Genomic DNA, 27,018 nt, shown 5'->3' on the forward strand with positions numbered 1-27,018 from the left:
TCCATTATTACTGGATCCTCAGTCTTTAGCAAGAGGAGCTAGGAATTCCAAATTTTCATTTGCAATCTGATTTTTTTTTTTTTTTTTTTTTTTTTTTTTTTTTTTTTTTGAGAAGGAGTTTCGCTCTCGTTGCCCAGGCTGGAGTGCAATAACACGATCTCGGCTCACCACAACCTCCGCCTCCTGGGTTCAGGCAATTCTCCTGCCTCAGCCTCCTGAGTAGCTGGGATTACAGGCACGCGCCACCATGCGCAGCTAATTTTTTGTATCTTTAGTAGAGACGGGGTTTCACCATGTTGACCAGGATGGTCTCGATCTCTTGACCTCGTGATCCACCCGCCTCAGCCTCCCAAAGTGCTGGGATTACAGGCTTGAGCCACCGCGCCCGGCTATTTTTTTGTATTTTTAGTAGAGACGGGGTTTCACCATGTTGACCAGGATGGTCTCGATCTCTTGACCTTGTGATCCTCCCGCCTCGGCCTCCCAAAGTGCTGGGATTACAAGCTTGAGCCACCGCGCCCGGCTGCAATCTGATTTTTAAATGTTTGCTCAATTGGCCCGGTGCCAGTGGCTCAAGCCTTTAATCTCAGCACTTTGAGAGGCCAAGGTGGAAGGATCCCTTGAGCCCAGGAGTTCGAGTCCAGCCTGGGCAACATAGGAAAACACCCCATCTCTATTAAAAACATACAGAATCCTGCCTTTAAAAAGCAATAAATAGCCTGGCGCGGTGGCTGACGCCTCTAATCCCAGCACTTTGGGAGGCCGAGGCGGGTGGATCATGAGGTCAAGAGATCGAGACCATCCTGGTCAACATGGTGAAACCCCGTCTCTACTAAAAATACAAAAAATTAGCTGGGCATGGTGGCACGTGCCTGTAATCCCAACTACCCAGGAGGCTGAGGCAGGAGAATTGCCTGAACCCAGGAGGCAGAGGTTGCAGTGAGTCAAGATCGCGCCATTGCACTCCAGCCTGGGTAAGGAGCGAAACTCCGTCTCAAAAAAAAAAAAAGAAAGTAATAAATAATAAATGTTTGCTCAGTTGATTTTTAACCCTTAGGGCCAAACAAAACATTAGTAGCAATTTTTAAGAGTGCTGCTTTTCTTCAATTTATCGAACTCTGGACACCAGAATCCAAATGTAATATTGGAATCCACCTAGACTGATTGAGGAATATATTGTCCTCAAATTTTATGAGGGTTGTCTATTTATTTTAGCCTTAATTAGGATTGGGTGAAAGTTTTGAAACATAATGTTACAGGACAGGGGTCTGGATTGAGACCCCAAGAGAGGGTTCTTGTATCTTGCGCAAGAAAAAATTCAGGGCAAGTCCATAAATTGAAAGCCAGTTTATTAAGAAAGTAGAGAAAAGAATGGCTACTCCATAGACAGAGCAGCCCCAAGGGCTGCTGGTTGCCCATTTTTATGGTTATTTCTTCCTTTTCTTTTTCAGACAGTCTCGCTCTGTCGCCAGGCTGGAGTGCATGATCTCGGCTCACGGCAACCTCTGCCTCTCGGATTCAAGTGATTCTCCTGGTTCAGTCTCCTGAGTAGCTGGGATTATAGGCACACACTACTATGCCCAGCTAATTTTTGTATTTTTAGTGGAGATAGGGTTTCACCATGTTGGCCAGGATGGTCTCTATCTCTTGACCTCATGATTTGCCTACCTTGGCCTCCCAAAGTGTTGGGATTACAGGCATGAATCATCACGCCCAGCAGGTTATTTCTTGATGATATGCTAAACAAGGGGTGGATTATTCATGCCTCCCCTTTTTAGACCATTTAGGGTAACTTGCTGACATTGCCATGGCATTTGTAAACTGTCATAGTGCTAATGGCAGTGTAGCACTGAGAAGGACTAGAGGTCACTCTCATCGCCATCTTGGCTTTGGTGGGTTTTAGCCGGCCTCTTTACTGCAATTTGTTTTATCAGGATGGTCTTTATGACCTGTATCTTGTGCAGACCTTCTCTCTCATCCTGTGACTTAGAATGCCTTAACCATCTAGGAACGCAGCCCAGTAGTTCTCAGCCTCATTTTACCCAGCCCCTATTCAAGATGAAGTTGCTCTGGTTCAAACACCTCTGACATTTTCCCACCTCCCTTTTTATAAGAAAACCCTTAATCCTAAGGGTTGCAGAAAGATGAAGATCCATCTTCTGTAACTTCGACAGGCTGAATAAGGGTGACAATATTCCTGCCTAACTATGAGAGTCTCTTAGAGCCGGGCGCGGTGGCTCAAGCCTGTAATCCCAGCACTTTGGGAGGCCGAGGCGGGTGGATCACGAGGTCAAGAGATCGAGACCATCCTGGTCAACATGGTGAAACCCCGTCTCTACTAAAAAATACAAAAAAAAAATTAGCTGGGCATGGTGGTGCGTGCCTGTAATCCCAGCTACTCAGGAGGCTGAGGCAGGAGAATTGCCTGAACCCAGGAGGCGGAGGTTGCAGTGAGCCGAGATCGCGCCACTGTACTCCAGCCTGGGTAACAAGAGCGAAACTCCGTCTCAAAAAAAAAAAAAAAAAAAAAAAAAAAAAAGAGAGAGTCTCTTGTATTAGGGTAGAGAGGAGCTCAATCGTCAGTACTGCTCCCTATGCTTTCTCCCTTCCCCATCCCATGACAACTACCATTGTACTTTGTCTCTTTGATTCTAAGTATCTCATGTAAGAGGAATTACGCGGTATTTGTACTTTTTTTGTGTGACTAGTGCATTTCAATGAGCATGTCAAGGTTCATCCATGTTGTAGTGTATGTCCAAATTTTCTTTTTAAAAGCTGAATAATATTCCATTGTATGATATATACACATTTTGCTTATTCATTTATCCATCAAAGAAAACCAATAGCTTTTTTACATACTGTCAGGCCTCCATGTGCAGGCCTGGACCCAGAAAGTCTGAAGTCCTGCCTGCCTCAGCTGATCTCCCCGTCCCCTTGCATTCACCATTGTCCCTGATGGCCCAGCAGAGCTTCCCCTGGACATTAAGCTTCTCACCCCACCCTGCCATCTTAACTGTTCTTGCTCTGTGAATACCCCTCCACCCCACCCTACCATCTTAACTACTCTTACGCCTTACCTAACCCACCGTTGTAACTGAACTTATGGTAATGATACTCCTTGCCCTTACCCCCAACACTGTAACTGATCTTACTCTGTTACACCCCTGCCCCATCTCCAAAAGATTTGCCCCAACCTATAAAACCAACTCCTATTCCACCACCCTTTGCTGATGTCCTTTTCAGCCTCAGCCCACCTGCACAGGAGAATAAACAGCCATGTTGCTCACACAAAGCCTATTTGGAGGGTCTCTTCGTTCAAAGTGTACGTTTTAACACACACCAGCATTAACCTGGTTAAAAAATAAGATGGAAAAATACCGAGCCCAAAAATGTCAAATTCTTGAATACCAGAGAGGTACTATAATCCAAGCTGAGCACAGAGGAATGGACCTTCCTTGTCTCAGCCCTGAGCCACATGTCACCACATGGCCCCAAGCAGCTCTTCTTGTGCCCAGAGTCCTGCTAAGTCTCCTAGAAAACGGTTCAGCCAGGTTCATCCTTCTAAAGCGGCTCAAAACTAGTGCAGGCCAGGAGGGAGCAGATTCTGTGCCACCTCCATTGCTTTTGTACCTTCTTCAAATCCACTTTTTCCAAAAGCTGTGTTTGAATTCTGCACAGGGGTACCTCTGTCTCCAACACTGAACCCCCTCCCCACTCCTTCTGAGACAGGGCCTCATTCTGTTGCCCAGACTGGAGTGCAGTGGTATCATCTCTGCTCACGGCAACCTCTGCCTCCCGGGCTCAAGCAGTTCTCTTGCCTCAGCCACTGAATAGCCAGGATTACAGGCGCGGGCCACCACACCCAGCTAATTTTTGTATTTTTAGTAGAGACGAGGTTTTGCCATGTTACCCAGGCTGGTCTAGAACTTCTGAACTCAGGTGATCTGCCTACCTTGGCCTCCCAAAGTGCTGGGATTACAGGCATTAACCACCGTGCCTGACTAAATTTAACTGCTTTGAACCACCATCTCACACATCTTCCAGGGGCTTCTAGTTAAATACAGAGGATATCTACTGTATAATTCCATTTATATAAGATCCTTGGAATAGTCAAATTCATAAAGACAGAAAATAGAATGGTGGTTGCCAGGAGGATAGTAGAGGGGAAAATTGGGAGTCATTTAACGAATATGGAAAAAAAAAAAAGAAAGAAAAAAATAACGAATATGGAGTTTCAGTCTGGGAAGATGAAAAAAGTTCTGAAGATGGATAGTTGTGGTGGCTGTACAACGTGAATGAGTTGTGGTGGCTGTACAACGTGAATGTGCTTAATGCCAGTGGACTGTATAACCATTTAACAATTGAGAATGGTTAAAAATGTCGATTTTGTGTTATGTATATCTTACCACAAAAAAATACAGAAGATTGATCACTGTATTTGCTCCCTTCCAAAATGCCACCTAGGTGAAAGACAAGACAAATATATAAGAATTCAGGAACCAGGAGAGGAGATGCATTCATTGTATTAGGTTCGGCTGTAATAATAAAAACTAATATAACAGTGACTTTATGTGCTACGGGTTTTTTTCTCCTCCAATCTTCAAAAAATGTGGAGGCCGCCAGTCCAGGGATGATACAGCATCAGTGTCAGGAATCTGCTCTTTCTCTGTAATTGTTACAGGAAAGGGGTCCTGATCCAGACCCCAAGAGAGGGTTCTTGAATCTCACGCAAGAAAGAATTCAGGGTGAATCTGAAGTGCAAAGCGAAAGCAAGTTTATTGAGAGTAAAGGAATTAAGAAAGTAAAAGAATAAAAGAGCGGCTACTCCATAGACACAACAGGCCCAAGGGCTGCTTGTTGCCCATTTTTATGGTTATTTATTGATGATATGCTAAGCAAGGAGTGGATTATGTATGTCTCCCCTTTTTAGACCATTTAGGGTAACTTCCTGATGTTGCCATGGTATTTGCAAACTGTCATGGCGCTGGTGGAGTATAACACTGAGGAGGACCAGAGTTCACTCTCATGGCCATTTTGGTTTTGGTGGATTTTGGTCAGCTCCTTTACTGCAACCTGATCTATGGGCAAGTTCTTTATGACCTGTATTTTGTGCTGACCTTGTATCTCATCCTGTGACTTAGAATGCCTTAACCATCTGGGAATGCAGCCCAGTAAGTTTCAGCCTCATTTTACCCAGCTCCTATTTAAGACGGAGTTGCTCTGGTTTACACACCTCTGACATAATGACTGTACATACACGGCTTCCATGGCTGAGGTCAGCTCATGGATCTAATACGGCTGTGCTGGTGCCCATGCTGCAGAAAGAGAAAGGAGGCCAGGTTTGGTGGCTCACACCTGTCATCCCAGCACTTCGGGAGGCCAAGGCGGGAGGATCGCTTGAGCCCATGAGTTTGAGACTAGCTTGAGCAACATAGAGAGACCTCATCTCTACAACAAATAAAAATGAATTAGTCAGGTGTTGTGGCGTGCACCTGTGGTCTCAGCTATTCAGGATGCTGAACTCCAGCCTGGGCAACAGAGTGAGACCCTATCTCAAACAAACAAAGATCAGAAAAAGGCTATATGTCTTTTCTTTTGGGTTACTTTCTCAAAGTTGTGCATACCACTTAACTTTTTTTTTTTTTTTTTTAAGACAGAGTCTTGCTCTGTCTCAAAGGCTGGAGTGCAGTTGTGTGATCTTGGCTCACTGCAACCTCTGCCTCCCGGGTTCAAGTGATTCTCCTGTCTCAGCCTCCTGCGTAGCTCGTGTCTGCCACCATGCCCAGCTAATTTTTGTATTTTTAGAAAAGACGGCATATCACTATGTTGGCCAGGCTGGTCTCGAACTGCTGACCTCAAGTGATCTGCCTGGCTCGGCCCCCCAAAGTGCTGGGATTACAGGTATAAGTCACTGTGTCTGGTTGAAAATAATCTTTTAAAAGTACTCCAGGAAGGGGAGCGGGTATTAAAAAAAAAAAAAAAAAAAAAAAGTACTCCAAGAAAAAGCGGAAAGGACACAGAGGAGTAAGAAAGTGGAAATAGGAAGGGAGGAAACCAAGGAAGGTGATCATATCAAGCAAAGCCTCAGCCTTGCAGACAGTCCGGAGGCAGGATATTCACATCTTAGTCCAAAACAGGACAGGCAAACTGCATATAATTTTCAACACCTGCTGAATAAGGTTGCGTTTCAGCTTTCTGGTTACCTAGAAAGTATGGGCTCCAGTAGCCTGGAGGCAGCCTGCTGACAGAGACACAGGTGCTGGCTGGTGTGCACAAACGTGGTAAAGGGATGAGGGGTGCAATAGGGGCACTGGCATCTTGGCTGTCATGCATCCGGGTAAAAAATGGGGGCTCAATAACTATATATGAAGGGGAGAACAGACTTTGGGGAACAATTAGCAGTCATTTCCAGGTGAGACAACAGAAGAGAGATGCTTTTTTTTTTTTTTTTTTTTTTTTGGAAGATGACAAGTTGATGTAGGAATGAGCAGAACCAGGAAGCTGAATACTGAGTGTTTAAGAGGTTCTAGCAGTATGCAGGAAAGGACAGCAACAAGTATCCTGGGAGGTGAGGGTTAGATGTAGACTGAAATCAGGAGGTGTAGCTAAAACTCTTTGAAAGAAACAGCGGAATTAGCCGGGCATGATGGTGGGTGCCTATAATCCCAGCTACTTGGGAGGCTGAGGCGGGAGAATCCCTTGAACCCTGGAGGTGGAGATTGCAGTCAGCCGATATTGTGCCACTGAACTCCAGTCTGGGGTGACAGAGGGAGATTCTGTCTCAACAAAAAAAAAAAGAAAGAAAGAAATAGCAGATTCCTGCTGGGCGTAGTGGCTCACACCTGTAATCCTAACACTTTGGGAGGCTGAGGTGGGTGGATCACCTGAGGTTAGGAGCTCAAAACCAGCTTGACCATCATGGTGAAACCCCATCTTTAAAAAAAGAAAAAAAAAAAAAAAAGAAATAGCAGATTCCTTAGAAAGGAAACATTCATCACACACACACACACACACACACACACACACACACACACACACATATATATAATTTGTGGCCATGAGGTGGCTCATGTTTGTAATCCCAGCACTTTGGGAGGCCGAGGCGGGTGGATCACCTGAGGTCAGGGGTTCAAGACCAGCCTGGCCAATATGGTGAAAATACCAAAAAATTAGCCGAACATGGTGGTGGGCACCTGTTCCCAACAGAGCAAAACTCTGTCTCAATAAATAAATAAATTAATAATAATAATTTGCAGAACTAAAAGCTCTTTTGGAAAGGGCTCAGGGTACCCAGCATAATGTATGAAACAAAAACCCACACCAAAGCACATCATTATTAATTTCAGAGAATCAGACATAAAGAGAAGATATGACAAGCTTCTTGGAAGAAAAAAAGGCACAGTGAATGTGGAGATTACAGCAGGAAAATAGGGTCCTGGGTAGAGAGAACTGAGTCTAGCCAATTGACAGAATTCTTTTTTTTTTTTTTTTTTGAGATGGAGTTTCCCTCTTGTTACCCAGGCTGGAGTGCAATGGCATGATCTTGGCTCACTGCAACCTCCGCCTCCTGGGTTCAGGCAATTCTCCTGCCTCAGCCTCCTGAGTAGCTGGGATTACAGGCACGCACCACCACACCCAGCTAATTTTTTGTATTTTTAGTAGAGATGGGGTTTCACCATGCTGACCAGGATGATCTCGATCTCTTGACCTTGTGATCCACCCGCCTTGGCCTCCCAAAGTGCTGGGATTACAGGCGTGAGCCACCGCACCCAGCCACGACAGAATTCTTGATTTTCTTTTTTTTCTTGAGACAGAGTTTCCCTCTTGTTGCCCAGGCTGAAATGCAATGGCGCAATCTTAGCTCACTGCAACCTCTGCCTCCTGGGTTCAAGTGATTCTCCTGCCTCAGCCTCCTGCTGGGATTACAGGCATGCGCCACCACGGCTCCCCCGAGACCCCCGGCTAATTTTGTATTTTTAGTAGAGATGGGGTTTTTCCACTAGGTCAGGCTAGTCTCAAACTGCCTGCCTCAGCCTCCCAAAGTGCTGGGATAACAGGCGTGAGCCACTGCATCCGGCCGATGTTTGTTGAAAACAGAAGCACTTTACAATGCTCTTGGGAAGTTTTAGAAAGATTCTGTAGTAATGAAAAATTGTGCAAATTTAAAAAATGGAATCTGTTAACTTCAGGAAGAACAAAAGGTAGAAAAATCAAGGCAATATAATCTTAGTACACCATTTAACTCAGCTGCAGTGAATAAGATATATATAGTCATGTAAGGTAAACATTGATTACTTACTTTACCAATAATTATGGTATCACCATATTGAAAGCCTGAAGGAAGGGAAATAAAGACATGGGGAAATACAAGAGTGCTAAATCTTTTATTTTTCCATAACAGAAAGTTGGTAATGTCTAAAATTAATAAGAAAATGGCAATCATAAGCCTAATGCTTAGAAATTCAGAGAAATAACAGACTAAATTTTAAAGTCTACTTTAAAATTTAGTTTTTGCTTTTAATTGCATAAATAAATTCATTTTGATGGTTTTCTCAGGACAGATGAACTGGCTGGGTGTAGTGGTTCATGCCTGTAATCCTAGCAGTTTGGGAGGCCAAGGTGGATGGATCTCTTGAGGTCACGAGTTTGAGACCAGCCTGGCCAACACGGTGAAACTTTGTCTCTACTAAAAAAAATACAAAAAATTAGCCGGGGGCGATGGCACCCGCTTGTAATCCCAGCTACTCAGAAGGCTGAAGCAGGAGAATTGCTTGAATCAGGAGGCGGAAGTCGCATGACTACACTCCGGCTGGGTGACAGAGCGAGACTCCCTCTCAAACAAACAAACAGATGAACTACTTTCCCCTGAGGAATACTGATGATCCCACTGCTTGAAAAATGGAAACCAGCTTGCAGCTCATAGTTATTTTTTGTCTTTTTTCCTGTTCTATACATTGAGGTTTCAAAAAATCCTAGGTTCAGAAGTTCAGCTTCAATCGAACCACCTGTAGCCACTGAGGTTCACGGGCTGTTTGAGGTGTTGTATTCTATTGTGCTGGGTTGGTTTTCCTGCTTATTGAGTGACGAAGAGCAATATGTTAGCTATAGAGATATAAAAAATTTCCAACATATGCAAAAGCAAAAGACTAGTTTAATGACCCCTTATGTACCCACCCTCCAGCTTCAACAATTATGTTTCTGACAATTCTTATTTCACCTACCCCACATCTATTATACACACACACAAACCACATACCCACACACACCCACACACCCACACACACACACAGGAGCAAAGTCAACGTCCATTATTTTGAAGCACATCCAAGATATCACATCACATTATTTACCAATATCATCTATTAAGTTTCTTGGGTCATAATCCATCTCACAGAAAGAAATCCCCCATGAGAAACCTCTTTTAGGACATAAGTTTTATGTTCATTACTTAATATATGATGTAAAGGCATATATTTGCATTTATTTTCTTCATTAATTGCAGAAAAAAGGTTTTGAAAAAGGGTTGTTTTTTATGGCATATGAATTTACAGAAATGGAAATCCAGAGAATGTACACCTATATAAAATATAAGCTCAATTTACAATAGCTAATCTTTTCACTGTCACCCAGGAACTGAATTAGGTCTTAAGTTTATGTCACTCCCCATCCCAATCTGAGTAAAAGCCAGAGTCCTTACAATGGGTTACCAGGCCCTGTGTGATCTCCTCACTTTAACACCCTAACTCTGGATCCTCATTGCTTGCAAACCATTTCCAGCCCATTCTGTACCAGCCATCCTTGACTTCCTTCTAATTTTCTAATCTGCCAAGGATTCTCCTGTCTCAAGATATTTGCATCAGCTATTTCTTTCTGCCTGGATTCCCAAATACCTACATGTCTCGTTCTTTTTTTTTTTTTTTTTGAGACGGAGTTTCGCTCTTGTTACCCAGGCTGGAGTGCAATGGCGCGATCTCGGCTCACCGCAACCTCTGCCTCCTGGGTTCAGTCAATTCTCCTGCCTCAGCCTCCTGAGTAGCTGGGATTACAGGCGCACGTGCCACCATGCCCAGCTAATTTTTTTGTATTTTTTTTTTTAGTAGAGACGGGGTTTCACCATGTTGACCAGTATGGTCTCGATCTCTCGACCTCGTGATCCACCCGCCTCGGCCTCCCAAAGTGCTGGGATTACAGGCTTGAGCCACCGCGCCCGGCCTTTGTTCTTTTTTTTTTTTTTGAGACACAGTATCACTCTGTCGCCAAGGCTGGAATGCAGTGGTGTGATCTCCGCTCACTGCAACCTCCGCCTCCTGGGTTCAAGTGATTCTTCTGCCTCAGCCTCCCAAGTAGCTGGGATTACACATGCCCACCACCCCACTCTGCTAATTTTTGTATTTTTAGTAGAGATGGGGTTTCATCATGTTGGCCAGGCTGGTCTTGAACTCCTGACCTCAGGGGGGTCCACCTACCTTGGCCTCCCAAAATGCTGGGATTACAGGCATAAGCCACTGCACCCCAGCCATTTTTTTTTTAGTTTCTCATATAGATGAGATCTTGCTATGTTACCCAGGCTGGTCTCCTGGGCTCTGAACTCCTGGGCTCAAGTAATCCTCCCCTCTTGGCCTCTCAAAATGATGGGATTACAGGCATAAGCAGCCAAGATGTCTGACTCTCTTGCTTCCTTCAAGTTTCTGTGCAAAGATTACTTTATCAGTGAGGCCTTCCTTGATCACCCTCTACAACATTACAAGTATCCCCTCTCCACACATCCTTCCTATGTCTTTTTTTTTTTTTTTTTGAGACCGAGTTTTGCTCTTGTTACCCAGGCTGGAGTGCAATGGCGAAGTCTCAGCTCACCACAACCTCCGCCTCCTAGGTTCAGGCAATTCTCCTGCCTCAGCCTCCTGAGTAGCTGGGATTACAGGCACGCGCCACCATGCCCAGCTAATTTTTTGTATTTTTAGTAGAGACGGGGTTTCACCATGTTGACCAGGATGGTCTCGATCTCTTGAACTCGTGATCCACCTGCCTCGGCCTCCCAAAGTGTTGGGATTACAGGCGTGAGCCACTGCGCCTGGCCTTTTTTTTTTTTTTTGGAAAAGGGTCTCTTGCTCTGTTGCCCAGGCTGGAGTGCACTGGCATGATCACGCGGCTCATTGCAGCCTTGACCTCCCAGGTTCAGGCAATCCTCCCACCTCAGCCTCCTTAGTAGCTGGGACTACAGCTAGGTACCAACATGCCCAGCTAATTTTTGTATTTTTTGGTAGAGATGGGGTTTTGCCATGTTGGCCAGGTTTGTCTCCAACTCCTGAGCTCAAGTGATCCTCCTGCCTCGGCTTTCCAAATTGCTTGGGATTACAGGTGTGAGCCACTGGGGCTTGCTTCACCCTGTTTTATTTGTTTGCCCCCACTCACACCCTGACAGTAGCCATCACCACCTGTCTTACATTTATTTCATTTTATTTAGTATCTATACCTTCCCAGTAGAATGAATGCTTCATAAGATGAAGCAATTTTTTTTCCTCTTGCTGTATCCTGTTCCCAGAACAATGGTAAGCACATTAACAAGTTGCTTATCATCAGTATGCCCCATTTTAAAAAGCTTTGCAAACACTTAAATAGAAGTCACCATATACCGGGCAAAGTTTCAAGTACTTACAAATACTACCTCATTTAATCCTCATACAATCACACCTAGTAAGTACTACTATTACCATTCTCCACTTTACTTTGAGAAACCAGTGCACAGAAAGGTTCACTGACCCATCCCAGGTCAAACAGCTAATAAGTGACAGACCCAAGCAGTCAGGCCTCGGAGTCTGCACATCTAACCACTGGATATGATGTCTTTCACATGAATGCAGGGAAAGGATTTAATAAACACTTCCTGAATGAGATGTAAATTTGATTTTAAGCACATTCAGATATCCAGGGTGACTCCTGGATGTAAAAAAATAAAATAAAATAATTTCAGCTTTCAGGGAAAACTCCTATTGCCCGGTGCTATCAGATCCCAAATACTGGAGGCATTCCCAGTGTTCTATTCACAAACTGTGCGATCTGTGGTAGCCCGCCTTGTGAATAAAATCAAAGTGAAAGATGCCAGTATACTTATTGCTATGCTAAAAGAACTGCAGACCAATCACATCCTTTTGAAACCAAAATATGTGTATGTCTCCCTGGCTAGGTGCTGTGTGTCCACGTATCATGCACCAATTGCTTGAAAGTCACATGACAGCTTTTCTTCCTTTAGGGAAGGAAGCAGGCAAGGCAGGACACTGTTACAGCCACAGTGTGGGCATTTGTATAGCTAGTGCCGCCAGTACCACGGGTGCGTTGACACTAAAAGGCACTTCTCTATCAAGTTGCCCTGCTGTCCTCTAACGAGTCATTTTGAAAAAAAGGTTGTCCGTTTTTCAACTACTTGGGTGAGGGCAGCTTAATGAAAAAAGCTCATCGTATGTCAAAGAAGGTAGGGTTTCAATTGTGAACTAGAAAGCCACCAGAGGAGATTTGTCCCATAGAGGGCAAGTGTGTTTCCTGCTTGGAAACTTGAATTTGCAACCCATCCTTTATTTTATTTTTTTTGCAACCCACCCTTTCTATCTTTGTAGCCTCAGTTCCCACCATAGTGCCTGTCAGGGAGCAGCTAATCGATACAGTGACGCGTGTGAGTTATTTGAAGCCGCTTCCTGCACAGTGGAACCCAAGTCTCCCGGCTTCGCTGGGTGTAGTCCCAATTTAAACACTCGGTTTCGGCCGGGTGTGGTGGCTCACGCCTGTAATCCTAACACTTTGGGAGGCCGAGGCGGGCGGATCACCTGAGGTCAGGAGTTCAGGATCAGCCTGGCCAAGACGGTGAAACCCCGTCTTTAAAAAAAAGAAAGAAAAAAAAAAGAAAAAGATAAAATAAATAAATTCTAAAAACACTCGGTTTCAACAACACAAGGAGGGTCCGCAGGGTCCCCGGGATACCCACCAAGGGTCGGCTCTGCTTTGAAACGCAGCTGCAGGAGGCCGAAAAGCGCCGCGATTCCCTGGTTCTCCGGGCTATTCCACCCGCGGCCGAAGCCGGCAGCTCTCAGTCCAGTCCGCGCTCGGTCCTCCAGGTTCCCAGCCTCCCTTGCGCCAAGGACACATCCGGCGGCGTCGCGGGGCCTGTCTACGCCACCGTGGTGCCTTTCTATGATCCTCTGCCGCTTTCTGACCGAGTGTCATGGCGGTCTGGGTCGAGTTGGCAGGAGTAGCCCACGAAACTGGGGAAACTCACTAGAGCAGAGGAAGAAGTGGCCCAATCTGGACGGTGGGAATTCGTGGGAATGAGCAGAAGGCCCTCCATGGGTGACTGTGTCAGTAGAGGCAGGCCCCTGGTAAAATTCCAGGCCAGGCCTTCGCGTTTCTAGGCAGAACCCGGAGCCGGCGTTGCCTGAGAACCCCGCTTTGTGTTATCGAATCCTGAGTGTTTTCGACTAGTCTCGCCAAGGCAGGCGTCCGAGGATATTTGGTGGGATCTTTTGACGGCGCTAAACGTTTTTTTTTTTTGTTTCCGAGCGGACCAGGTCGTTCTCTATAAACTCGCCGCGATGTCGTCCTGGCTTGGGGGCCTCGGCTCCGGATTAGGCCAGTCTCTAGGTCAAGTCGGGGGCAGCCTGGCTTCCCTCACTGGCCAGATTTCAAACTTTACAAAGGATATGCTGATGGAGGGCACGGAGGAAGTGGAAGGTAACAGCTGGACCGAGGGAGGGGAGGGCTTTTCTAAGACCCTGGGAACGTGCGTTTGGTCCCTGCTTCCATCAGTCAGGAGACGCGGACAGGTCGCCAAGGAATACTGCTCCTCCCTTTTTTATTCACACACCACCTCTTGCCTCTTCTCAACAGATTTCTAAGACGAAAGACCACTGAGGCCCAGGGGAATAGTCCTGATTCCCTTCCCTTTAAGTACTCTGGACATTCAAAGTACAGTACAGTGAAACTGTCCCTACGTTAAGTCGAGTTTATTTTTGTTTGGTTTATCCATGCCCACCACTTACTTTGCCCTCAGCTTGGGGGCTGATCTCATTCTTACCTTCCTGTGTTTTGACACAGTTTAAAGAATTGTATGTGTGTTTTCTATTTTTGTAACAGTTGAAATGACTCAATTTAAAACATTTAGTGAGTGTTGCTCTTTCTGTCTTGAGTATGTTCGAAACATGGGCATGTTTTTCTATTTTTATTTTTGCTTATTGTGATGATATATTGTAACGTTCCAGCTGAGAATGTATTTTTGTGTATAATCGCCCATTTCTCCCATATTTCGAAAGTAGAATAGGGAAGATAACCCTATTCTTAAGGTACCCTTAGCAATCTTCACTCATTTTTGAAGTCTTCAATCTTGTGTTACTAATAGTGACCCAGAGTTACATGGTAATCAGTGGCTACGTTAATTACTATTTTAATTTCTTGGCATTTCAGTAAGCACTGTTAGGATCAAAACAGTGTTTAAGTTTCAGTCTACGTCTGCTCCAGGGAGATAATGGGCTGTTTTTTTGGGTGAGAGCTGCTCCTTTGAAAATTGTATTTCTTATAAATAAATGTAATAAGTTAGCATTCTGGCTTAGTTTTTTTGATTGCTAATTTAACAGATTCTTCATATTTATTTGGTTAAAATCGGGAAAGATAGTTTAATAGAAAGATAATGCTTATGTTTTGAGTTTCTGTGCGGTCTGTTTAGATGGAAGAATAGACCGGGGAGCTACCGAAATCCATTTTACTGCTTGAGGTTCCCCATGCTATAAAAGTGCGTCAGTGAGGCAGGTTTGGGGAGGCAAATGAAACGGCTTCTTTATGTGTAGGGGAAAGCATGGGACCTTGAGGGCAGTCAGAAGCTCAGAAGGGTTGGGTAACTATGGGAAATGACTAGTCTTTCCTTGTATCCTAGATAGGAGAGAATGATTGGCTGTTCCTTTGACCCTAAGCCAGAGAATATGCATCCCTCAACCTGGATGTCTTCCAGGTTGAAGGTGGAATTCATTCTGTTCCTCCCAGTGTGCTCCTGTTTTCTCAATCTTAATGGCTTCCCTCTCAGCTCAGTTGCCTAAAGTGTAAATCTTCATGTCTTTGTTTTGTGTCGTTTTTCATCACTAACTTCCAGTTGGTCACCACATCTTGCTTATCCTGTGCCAGAATTGTCCTTTCCTTTATTACTCCTTATACTTTAGATTCCTATCATCTTTCCCAGGGACTATTTCGCTTTCGTGTCCTGTCACCCATTTCTCCCTACTCCAATCAATTTTCAGTTACTTTCTAAACACAAATGTGCTTAAAACTTTTTTGACCTTGTTACGGGATAAAATCCAGACCTCTTAGTTTTGGAAGGCCAAGACCCATTCTGTCTGGGTTTTTTGTTTTACTTTGTTTTTTGAAACAGAGTCTCACTCTGTCACCCAAGCTGAAGTGCAATGGCACTGTCTGGGCTCACTGCAATCTTCAATTCCTGGGTTCAAGTGATTCTTCTGCCTCAGCCTCCCAAGTAGCTGGGATTACAGGCACGTGCCACCACACCCAGCTAATTTTTATATTTTTAGTAGAGATGGGGTTTCAGCGTGTTGGCCAGGCTGGTCTCAAACTCCTGACCTCAGGTGATCCACCTGCCTTGGCCTCCCAAAGTATTTAGATTACAGGCCTTCAACGTTCAACGTACCTTTTCTAGTTGCTATACCAATTGCTGTACGTATGCGCATACACATGCTTGCTCATACACAGAGCCTCTGTCCTGGGATTTTGTCAGGTACTTACACAACTTCAAGCCTCTACATGGAAAGCCCTTTCTTCTCTATTTCCTCCTTCACCCAGAAAACAATTTTCCTGTACATCCCTGCTCACATGTCAGATACTTAAGTACTTGGTGAACCATTCTGACTCCCATACAAGTTAAGTTGAATGCTGGTGATCTGTGTTCTGACAGAACTTTGTGGATCGCTCCCTGACCACACTTAACATGTTGAGTTATAATTTATCCGTTTTCTTGATGCCCAGGGTGGGGACTGAATCCTCCTTATATTATCAATATATGACATCTTCCTTTTGGCACATAGTAGATGCTCAATAAAAATGGCACAAGTAGATGATTAGAAATCTGCAAAGTTGCTTAATGCTTTTATTCTTTTCCCTTTGTATTCCGGTTAGACTTGCTTAACACCTAATTTATTGATTTTGTAAATTTTTTAAAATGGGGCTCTGGGCAAGTGCGGTGGTTCACACCTATAATCTTAGCACTTTGGGAGGCCAAAGTGGGAGGATAGCTTAAAGCCAGGAGTTGGGGACCAGCCTGGGCAACATAGGGAGATCTCATTTCTACAAAAAGTTTTTAGCTAGGCATGGTGGCATGTGCCTGTAGTCTCACTTACTTGGGAGGCTGAGATGGGAGGTTTGCTTGAGTTCAGGAGTTCAAGGCTTCAGTGAGCTGTGATTGCACCACTGAACTCCAGCCTGGGACAGAGACAACCCTGTCTCAAAAAAATAAAAGGAAAGGAGGGTCAGAGTACAGTTACTTTATTGAATGAACAAGTATTCGTGTTTTGCCTGTGTCAGCAATGAAAAATAAAGCAGTTTCAAAATAGCGCTATAGGGACAACTTGAAAGCCATCCATATTTACAGTATCAGAAGGTTGCAGTTTTACCTAACACTACTGATTTATTCAAGGTTAGGAGCTTGGGCTTTAAAATTAGATAGACATAGGTTGAAATTCTGCTTTCGTGCATTATAAGCTGTGGGATATTTGGCAAATTATTAGAAATTAACCTCCAGGCTGGGCTTGGTGGCTCAAGCCTGTAATCCCAGCACTTTGGGAGGCCGAGGCAGGTGGATCACGAGGTCAAGAGATCGAGACCATCCTGGTCAACATGGTGAAACCCCATCTCTACTAAAAATACAAAAAAATTAGTTGGGCATGGTGGCACGTGCCTGTAATCCCAGCTACTCAGGAGGCTGAGGCAGGAGAATTGCCTGAACCCAGGAGGTGGAGGTTGTGGTGAGCCGAGATCGCGCCATTGCACTCCAGCCTGGGTAACAAGAGCGAAACTCCATCTCAAAAAAAAAAAAAAAAAAAAAAGAAAAGAAAAAAAAAAGAAATTAACCTCCAAAAAGCAGTTTCCTTATCTGTTAAACAGGGATAATCATACCCATTGAGAGGTTAAGAGGATTAAATGAAATCATGGGTGTAAAACGCCTGGAACTGTGCCTAGCAAATCGTAAACATTAATGAATGGTAAATGTCATATTTGCCCTCATTGACAAAGTCAGAATATTTTTGTCTGCATAATATCTCCCCTTTGTACTTAAAAAGGCCAAGTTTTTTCTTGGGGGAAGTATGGAGTTTGCATGAACTTGTAAAATCCTTCATTGAAACAGTTGCTGCTTTTAAGAATTACCTTTCTAAATAGATTAGATTATACCTGGTGCTCTTCAGAGTAGCAATTAAACAGTCTTTTCATAGTTTCAAGCAAGATATATAAACAACCACAAATGTAACCTTACATGGTGATTTTCTAAACAAGAGTGTTTGTCACTGTAATTATTGCATGCTTCTTTTGATTGCAACCAAGCTTGTCCAACCTGTGGTCAGCAGGCTGCTTGTGGCCCAGGATGGGCTTTGAATGAGACCCAACACAAATTTGTAAATTCTTTTTTTTTTTCCTCTTTTTTGAGATGGAGTCTTGCTCTGTCGCCCAGGCTGCAGTACAGTGGATCTCGGTTCACTGCAACCTCCGTCTCCCGGGTTCAAGTAATTCTCCAGCCTCAGCCTCCTGAGTAGCTGGGATTACAGACATACACCATTATGCTAGGCTAAACTTTCTTAAAGTATTATGAGTTTTTCTGACCAGGCATGGTGGTTCACACCTGTAATCCCAGCACTTTGGGAGGCTGAGGCAGGTGGATCACCTGAGGTCAGGAGTTTAAGACCAGCTTGGTTAACATGGTGAAACCTCATCTTTACTAAAAAACACAAACATTTTGTATTTTTTACAAAATTTTTTTGTAAAAAAAATTGTCTTTAGTAAAGACAAGGTTTCACCAGGTGTGGTGGCACAGGCCTGTAGTCCCTCCTACTGGTGAGGCTGAGGTGGAGGAATCACTTGAACCTGGGAGGCGGAGGTTGCAATGAGCTGAGATTGTGCCACTACACTCCAGCCTGGGCACCAGAATAAGACTCAGTCTTAAAAAAGAAAACAGAGAGATTTTTTGTCAATTTTTTTTTAGACTCATTAGCAATTGTTTGTGCATTTTATGTATGGCCCAAGACAGTTCTTCTTCCAGTATGGCCCAGGGAAGCCAAAAAATTGGACACTCCTAATAAACTGTAGTTCAGAGAAGTTATTTTCATATTAAGGTGCTGTAATGAAAAAAACAGTAGTACCGGCCGGGCGCAGTGGCTCAAGCCTGTAATCCCAGCACTTTGGGAGGCCGAGGCGGGTGGATCACAAGGTCAAGAGATCGAGACCATCCTGGTCAACATGGTGAAACCCCGCCTCTACTAAAAATACAAAACATTAGCTGGGCATGGTGGCGTGTGCCTGTAGTCCCAGCTACTCAGGAGGCTGAGGCAGGAGAATTGCCTGACCCCAGGAGGCAGAGGTTGCGGTGAGCCGAGATCGCGCCATTGCACTCCAGCCTGGGCAACAAGAGCGAAACTCCGTCTCAAAAAAAAAAAAAAAAATAGTAGTACCTAGAAAAACAAGAAAAGCTAACTCTGGATGATGTTTTTTTGTTTTTGTTTTTGTTTTTGTTTTGAGACTGAGTCGTGCTCTGTTGCCCAGGTTGGACTGCAGTGGCATGATCTCAGCTCACTGCAGTTTTTGCCTCACTGGTTCAAGCGATTCTCTTTCCTCAGCCTCCTGAGTAGCTGGATTACAGATTACAGATGCCTACTGCCACAACTGGCTAGTTTTGTTTTTTGTGGGGTTTTTTGGCTTTTTTTTTTTTTTTTTTTTTTTTTTTTGAGACGGAGTTTTGCTCTTGTTACCCAGGCTGGAGTGCAATGGCGTGATCTCAGCTCACCACAACCTCCGCCTCCTGGGTTCAGGCAATTCTCCTGCCTCAGCCTCCTGAGTAGCTGGGATTACAGGCGTGTGCCACCATGCCCAGCTAATTTTTTGTATTTTTAGTAGAGACGGGGTTTCACCATGTTGACCAGGATGGTCTCGATCTCTTGACCTCGTGATCCACCTGCCTCGGCCTCCCAAAGTGCTGGGATTACAGGCTTGAGCCACCACACCTGGCGGTTTTTGGTATTTTTAGTAGAGAAACGGTTTCTCCATATTGGCCAGGGTGGTCTTGAACTCCTGATCTCAAGTGATCCGCCTTCCTCAGTTTCCCAAATTGCTGGGATTACAGGTGTGAGCCACCACACCTGGCCTAGTTCCAGCTTCCTTTCTGGCCTCACACATTTCAAGGAAATCAATTCTCTTCTAACTACAAGCAGCCTGAAAAAGCAGACAGTAAAACACAAATAAGACAGCTCAGACACAAAGGGAGGTGGGGGGAAAGTCTCTTGGGTAACTGCCAAACTTCACTGTCATACAGTGGGCCCCAGTAAAACAGTGGGCCTTATAGGCACATTCCTTTCCCTTCAGGTGTACTAAAATCAGGACACCAAAGCAGACCTGGGGGGTATGCCTGCAGCTCCAGAAAATGTGAAATAAACACACAACTCTCCCTCCCAGTTAAGCATTATAGAAAAACAGAAGCAACTCAAGCCTCTAATAAACTCTCCCACCCTAAATCCTTAAAAAATTTTTTTTTTTTTTTTTTTTTTTTTCTTGAGACGGAGTTTCGCCCTTGTTACCCAGGCTGGAGTGCAATGGCGCAATCTCAGCTCACCGCAACCTCCGCCTCCTGGGTTCAGGCAATTTTCCTGCCTCAGCCTCCGGAGTAGCTGGGATTACAGGCACGCACCACCATGCTCAGCTAATTTTTTGCACCATTAGTAGAGACGGGGTTTCACCATGTTGACCAGGATGGTCTCGATCTCTTGACCTCGTGATCCACCCACCTCGGCTTCCCAAAGTGCTGGGATTACAGGCTTGAGCCACCGCGCCCAGCGTAAAAACTCTTAGACTGGAAAAGAGTGTGCCTCTAACCTCTAACCTGACTCAGCCAAATGTCCCTCTCAGGTTTGTTTTCTCAAAAATAAACCTGTCTTAACTGGCAAGCTACCCTACGTGTTTCTGTCCTCTTTCTTTAATTCTTAAAGTTAGAAATAAGGCCTGAAACCACAGTTGAATAAGTTTCATCTAAAATTACAGCAGCATAAGCCCACAGAGAAACAGTTTTAATTTGCAGAACTTAATTTCCCACAACAAAATTTTAATGAACGCTTTTTTTTCTTTTGAGACTGAAGTGATAAATTTCTTCTGAATGCTCTTATATCACCCTACTATTCTGTGTAAACTCTGTGAAATATATTTTCCTGAAAATACCTGTTTATTCATATGGTATTGATTAAATACTCAACATTTGCTGTTTCTTTTGTAGCAGAATTACCTGATTCGAGGACAAAGGAAATTGAAGCCATTCATGTAATCTTGAGATCAGAGGTAAGGAAAATAAAAAACTATGTAAATTTTTCTTTTTTTGAAGTCACGAAAGTTACTCAAATGTTATTTTGATCCTTTCTTTTTAAATGTACTGCATTATCACTTTTTCTCTCTTCCTGTTTAATCTCCATTGTTTTTTGAGCTTTTATCAACCTTCTGTATATCAAAAATATATTTACATGTTGCAGTTTGCTATTCTTTAATATTGCCATCTCTTATTTCTGTATGCTATAAGTAGGAAAACTACCAAATGTAGAAATTAATAGTAGCAATACTTTATCATAATCCAGGCTTTACTGTGTTCCAACAGTGTACTAAATTACAGTGGTACATTTAAGTATAATATGAAGAATGCAATTCTGTTTAATCTGGAGATTTTAAATTCCCTAACTAAAATAATAATAATGTTTGGATACAAAGAAGTTTAGAATATATGAATAGCAGCTGGGTGCAGTGGCTCACACCTGTAATCTCAGCACTTTGGGAAGCCAAGGTGGGTGGATCAGTTGAGGTCAGGAGTTCGAGACTAGCCTGGCCAACATGGTGAAACCACCTCTCTAAATAAAAATACAAAAAATTAGCTGGGCATGGTGGTGCATACCTGTAATCCCAGCTACTTGGGAAGCTGAGGCAGGAGAATCGCTGGAACCTGGGAGGCAGGGATTGCATTGAGCCGAGATCACACCACTGTGTTCCAGCCTGAGTGACAGAGCAAAACTCTTTCCAAAAAAAAAAAAAAAAAAGAATATAGGAATAGCAAATTAATTTTACTGTTTTATTTATTATTAGTGTCTAGACTGGGTGCAGTGGCTCATGCCTGTAATCTTAGCACTTTGGGAGGTGGAGGTGGGAGGATGGTTTGAGGACAGGAATTTGAGACTCGTTACAAAAAATAAAGATAAAAAAAGTAGTCAGGTGTGGTGGTGGGTGCCTGTAGTCTCAGCTACTTATGAGGCTCAAGTGGGAGGATCACCTGATCTTAGGGCCCAGGAAGTCAGGGCTGCAGTGAGTTGTGATACTGCCACTGTGCTCCAGCCTGGGCAACAGAGTGAGACCCTGTCTCAAAAAAAAGAAAAAGACACTTTAATGATTTAAATACAGCAAATCCAAATTTTTATTTCTATTTTTTTTTTCTGGTTTTGAAAGCATAAAGACTCAAAATAAGCAGTGTTCTTTGAATTTAGTTAACTGCTTTTTAACTCTTAATTGCACAACCTGGAATATCTTTATCTGCTAATTTTTTTTTTTTTTTTTTTTTTTTTTTGAGACAGGAGTTTCACTCTTGTGGCCCAGGCCGGAGTGCAGTGGTACAATCTCGGCTCACTGCATCCTCCACCTCCCCAGTTCAAGCGATTCTCCTGCCTCAGCCTCCCGAGTAGCTGGGATTACAGACACCTGCCACCATGCCCAGGTAATTTTTTGTATTTTTAGTAGAGACAGGGTTTCACCATGTTGGCCAGGCTGGTCTTGAACTCCTGACGTCAGGTGATCCACCCGCCTTGGCCTCCCAAAGTGCTGGGATTATAGACGCAAGCCACTGCACCCAGCCATCTTGTCAAAATTGATTCCAAATTTCAATTACTTCCCTAATAGATTTCATGTTATTATTACATCTAGTTCTTTTTGTTGTTGTTTTGAGACAGGGTCTTGCTTTTTTGCCCAGGCTGCAGTACAGTGACACAATCATAGCTCACTGTAGCCTTGAACTTCTGGGCTCAAGCTATCCTTCTGCTTCAGCCTCTTGAGTAGCTGGGGCGACAGGCTCGTGACACCACACCCAGCTAATTTTAAAAATTTTTTGTAGGCCGGGCATGGTGGCTCAAGCCTGTAATCCCAGCACTTTGGGAGGCCGAGGCGGGTGGATCACGAGGTCAAGAGATTGAGACCATCCTGGTCAACATGGTGAAACCCTGTCTCTACTAAAAATACAAAAAAAAATTAGCTGGGCGTGGTGGCGCGTGCCTGTAATCCCAGCTACTCAGGAGGCTGAGGCAGGAGAATTGCCTGAACCCAGGAGGCGGAGGTTGTGGTGAGCTGAGATTGCGCCATTGCACTCCAGCCTGGGTAACAAGCGAAACTCCGTCTCCAAAAAAAAAAAAAAGAAAACAAACAAAAAAAATTTTTTTGTAATAGGCTGGGAATGGTGGGTCAGTCCTATAATCCCAGCACTTTGGGAGGCTGAGGTGGGCAGATCACTTGAGGTTAGGAGTTCAAGACCAGCTTGGCCAACATGGTGAAACCCCATCTCTACTAAAAATACAAAAATTAGCTGGGCATGGTGGCGTGTGACTGCAATCTCAGTTACTCAGGAGGCTGAGACAGGAGAATCGCTTGAACCCAGGAGGCGGAGGTTGCAGTGAGCCAAGACTGTACCACTGCACTCCAGCCTGGGCAATGGAGCGAGACTCCATCTCAAAAAAAAAAAAAAGGATAATGTAATATTTTGGACGGTCCAGTCAGGAAACTGGTTATTTTCTGGTTCATTCTCCTAGGTGATTTCATAAGTTTTCCATTTTCTTATTATCAGTTTTAGAATAATTTTTAAATTGATTTTTAAAAATTCCTGTGATAGTAAAAAAACAAAATGTTTTAAGTTACAGAAAATACAGCTGGGCACAGTGGCTTATGCCTGTAATCCCAGCACTTTGGGAGGCCAAGGTGGGCCGATCACGAGGTCAGGACATCCAGACCTGACCTGACTAACACCGTGAAACCCCATCTCTACTAAAAATGCAAAACAATTAGCCAGGCGTGGTAGCACATGCCTGTAGTTGCAGCTGCTCGGGAGGCTGAGGCAGTAGAATCGCTGGAACCCAGGAGGCAGGGGTTGCAGTGAAGCGAGATTGTACCACTGCACTCCAGGTTGGGTGACAGAGCCGGGCTCCGTCTCAAAAAAATAATAATAAAATAAAACAGATAAAGAAAATACAAGTTGATTGTGATCCATGATTTTTCTTAGATTTATGAAAGGATTCAGGGTACCCTTACGGTAATTGATTGATAGAATATTTTATTCTATTTTGAAAAATATATAAATTTTCTCTTTGTTGGTAGACCTCTAAGAAAGAATAAAAGAAATAAATATCAAGTTTTACGAATAGTTAGGACTACTTAAAAAAGAAATTAAGTTGATTTTAGAGGACCCTGATGGTAAAACCAAGGATTAAGCAGGGTGGAATATTTTAGATATGAGTGTCTGTGTCTGTGGACTTCTACAGCAGAAATGTAGTCAGACTTTAGAGGGACTCAGCTAGAACAGGAGGCCATCAGGAGTCTCTCTTTTCATTTGTACTGTCTTCTCTTCTATTTATGCTTATTCTTCTTTCAAACCAGCCCCCTCTGTTCATATTCCACATAATTGAAAATATTGTCTCTGGCAACTCTCTTCATATTATATGGGTTTAGCCACATGAAGAGAATTTGTCCTTCGTTTGCTCTTTTAGCCTCTCTTTTACTTTTGAGACAGGATCTTGCTCTGTTACCCAAGCTGGAGTGCAGTGGTGTGTTCGTGGCTCACTGCAGCCGTGACCTCTCAGACTCAGTCTTCCCTCCTCAACCTCCTGAGTAGCTGGGACTATGGGCACAAGCCACCATGCCCAGCTAATTTTAATATTTGTATTTTTTGTAGAGATGGGGTCTCCTTATGTTTCCCAGGCTGATCTCGAACTCCTGGGCTGAAGTGATCCTCCTGCCTCAGCCTCCCAAAGTGCTGAGATTATAGGCGTGAGCCACCGCACCTGCCCCTTTCTCAACCTTTCTGACTCATATGGCTAGGGAGATCAGGGCAGACAACCAAGTAGATATTGACTATGTTCAGAGTGTTAAGGTAGGTTCTTTTTTATCGTTCTTTCTTTTCTTTTCTTTTTTATTTTGGAGACGGAATTTTACTCTGTCACCAGACTGGAGTGCAGAGGTACTATCTTGGCTCACTGCAACCTCCACCTCCTGGGTTCAAGCAATTCTTATGCCTCAGCCTCCTGAGTAGTTGGGATTACAGGCACGTGCCACCATAGCCAGCTAATTTTTGTATTTTTAGTAGAGACGAGGTTTCACCGTGTTGGCCAGGATGGTCTCCATCTCTTGACCTCGTGAACCGCCCACCTTGGCCTCCCATAGTGCTGGGATTACAGGTGTGAGCCACCACACCTGGCTGAGTTTTAAGGTTCTAGTTACTAATCAGAGTTAAACAAATAAACAAATAACCTTAGGTAATTTTGTGTGGAAAAAAAACCTGAAGTAAACTTTTATAACCAGTTTTTGACTTAAGTATATTATATTGCCCAGTTATGTATGGTGTTTTTCATGTTAACAATTTACAGAAAATCATGCAAAAGCAGCCAGTAGGATAGAAGATAATCAGCTGTTGTGACCATTGGTCTTATTTTTTACTACTGATTCTTTCAGATAATTAAGGTCTGTATTAGATTTCTAGGGATGGAGTCCCAAACTAGGATTTGTACATGTTGTAATTATTCCTTTGATTATTCCGTTGGTTTTCTCTGGGAATTTATGTAATCTTCCCTGGATCATTATTTTCAGATCTATTGACATCAGAAGTTCCTAGAATCTAAGAAGAAAAAAAATTACATCCCCAAAGTGAAAAAGTCTTCACCTCTTAGCAAGCGCTTTTTGTCTCACCATCAGTCTCCTTTTTCTCATTTATTGTTAAACTGCGTTTGTAGGTATATTAGTAGAATGCTTAGTAAATTGTTATCTGCAATGACTTGTAAATTCTTTTCTGTAGAGGGTTTTAGTGTCCATTTATCTTGCCCCATTATGTTCTTATTATTTCAATTAAATAAAGAATGAATAATAGGTTAATATAATTTAATATTTAGGTACATACAATTTGAGTAATTTTTTTTATGTTTTTCAACATCTTAAAAGACTGTGTGTGATGTCTAGGTTCATTGAACTAGGGTATTGTGTGTACTTCTAACTTTTTTCAAACAGTTCCAGTAGTGGTTTTTAAATTGGGGGTTTTCAGAGGTGCTTCAGGGAGCCTGAAAGACAAACAAACAATATGAGATTTTAGCCCCCTCCCTATACTTCAATCAGAAAGATTTCTTTTTTTCTTTTTTTTTTTTTTGAGATGGAGTTTCTCTCTTATTACTCAGGCTGGAGTGCAATGGCGCGATCTCGGCTCACCACAACCTCCGCCTCCTGGATTCAGGCAATTCTCCTGCCTCAGCCTCCTGAGTAGCTGGGATTACAGGCACGCGCCACCATGCCCAGCTAATTTTTTTTTTTTGTATTTTTAGTAGAGACGGGGTTTCACCATGTTGACCGGGATGGTCTCAAGCTCTTGACCTCGTGATCCACCCGCCTCGGCCTCCCAAAGTGCTGGGATTACAGGCTTGAGCCACTGCGCCCGGCACCCCAGAAAGATTTCTTTAAAAAAACAAGTTCTGTTTGGGGAGAAAACAGAAGCTCAAACATGTATTCCATTCATTTGCTAGATGTGTATTGACTACTATATGGTAGAACTGGGTATACAAAGACGGGGAAACATTGATTAGTGGCTTTTTCTTAGCAGAAAATCAATCTGAGCAAAATGTTAATTTTTCCCCGTTTGGTTTAGAACTATGCATATTCTGTATAAACATGGTTAGCGCATTTTTAACTTTAAAAGCATATTTTAAATTCCAGAGTTCTATCCGAGACCTGTTGTATTTGACTTTTTTTGGGAGGGAAGCAGTATGGTTTTCATAATGCTGTGCAGATAACTAATTGAGTGTTTTACTTGCAGTCTTTTGTTGAAAATACATTTTTTTTTCTAGAATGAAAGACTTAAGAAACTGTGTACTGATCTAGAAGAGAAACATGAAGCATCAGAGCTTCAAATAAAGCAACAATCTACAAGCTACCGAAATCAACTTCAACAAAAAGAGGTAAATGTGATCACAGTTACTTCATATGTATTTCACTGTAATGTATGTAGGTATGTTTTTAGAGTTAGAATATAGATCAAGGTATATTCATGTATTCAGGTCTATAAAAATAAGGTGATAAGTTTGATAATTCTCAATTCAGTTTGATATCCCTTATTTAATATGAACTTTATAAGGTTTTCTATTAAGTTTACGTTATATATTTGTTTACTTTTTTTTTGTTTTTGAGACAGTCTTACTCTGTCGCCCAGGCTGGAGTGCAGTGGTGTAATCTCCGTTCACTGCAGGCCTCCCGGGTTCAATTAGGATAGAACAGTAGTTCCTCCTACCCAGGGCTTTACAGTGAAACCATTCTTTTGCCTCAGCTTCCTGAGTAGCTGGGATTACAGGTGGCCACAACCATGCCTGGCTACGTTTTATATTTTTAGTAGAGACGGGGTTTCACCGTGTGTTGGCCAAGCTGGTGTTGAACTTCTGACCTCAGGTGATCGGCCTCCCAGAGTGCTAGGATTACAGGTGTGAGCCACACACCTGGCTAGTTTACATTATGTAAACC

The 27,018-nt window shown here is 43.4% G+C and overlaps 1 protein-coding gene and 1 long non-coding RNA gene across 5 annotated transcripts in view; one reads left to right on the plus strand and one right to left on the minus strand.

Moving 5' to 3' along the window:
* LOC120363892 (uncharacterized) overlaps positions 1–12,967 on the minus strand; it is a 59,771-nt gene extending 46,804 nt beyond the window's left edge. For both annotated transcript variants that reach the window (XR_012516235.1, XR_005579300.2), the window contains exon 1: positions 4,407–12,967. This is a non-coding gene — a long non-coding RNA (uncharacterized LOC120363892). The remainder of the gene's footprint in view (positions 1–4,406) is intronic.
* A 199-nt stretch (positions 12,968–13,166) lies between these two features.
* The window catches only part of TRIP11 (thyroid hormone receptor interactor 11), an 80,465-nt gene continuing 66,613 nt past the window's right edge, over positions 13,167–27,018 (plus strand). Inside the window, exons 1-3 of one of the 3 annotated variants that reach the window (XM_074393462.1) lie at positions 13,167–13,719; positions 20,510–20,571; positions 26,352–26,462. In XM_074393462.1, coding sequence (XP_074249563.1) covers positions 13,581–13,719; positions 20,510–20,571; positions 26,352–26,462 — 312 coding nt within the window. In that variant the 5' untranslated portion in view covers positions 13,167–13,580. The remainder of the gene's footprint in view (positions 13,720–20,509; positions 20,572–26,351; positions 26,463–27,018) is intronic. The other 2 variants (XM_010350557.3, XM_074393463.1) reach the window with 2 other exon arrangements.

The sequence above is a fragment of the Saimiri boliviensis genome, chromosome 2 (genome assembly GCF_048565385.1).
Source record: "Saimiri boliviensis isolate mSaiBol1 chromosome 2, mSaiBol1.pri, whole genome shotgun sequence".
Lineage (NCBI taxonomy): Eukaryota > Metazoa > Chordata > Mammalia > Primates > Cebidae > Saimiri > Saimiri boliviensis.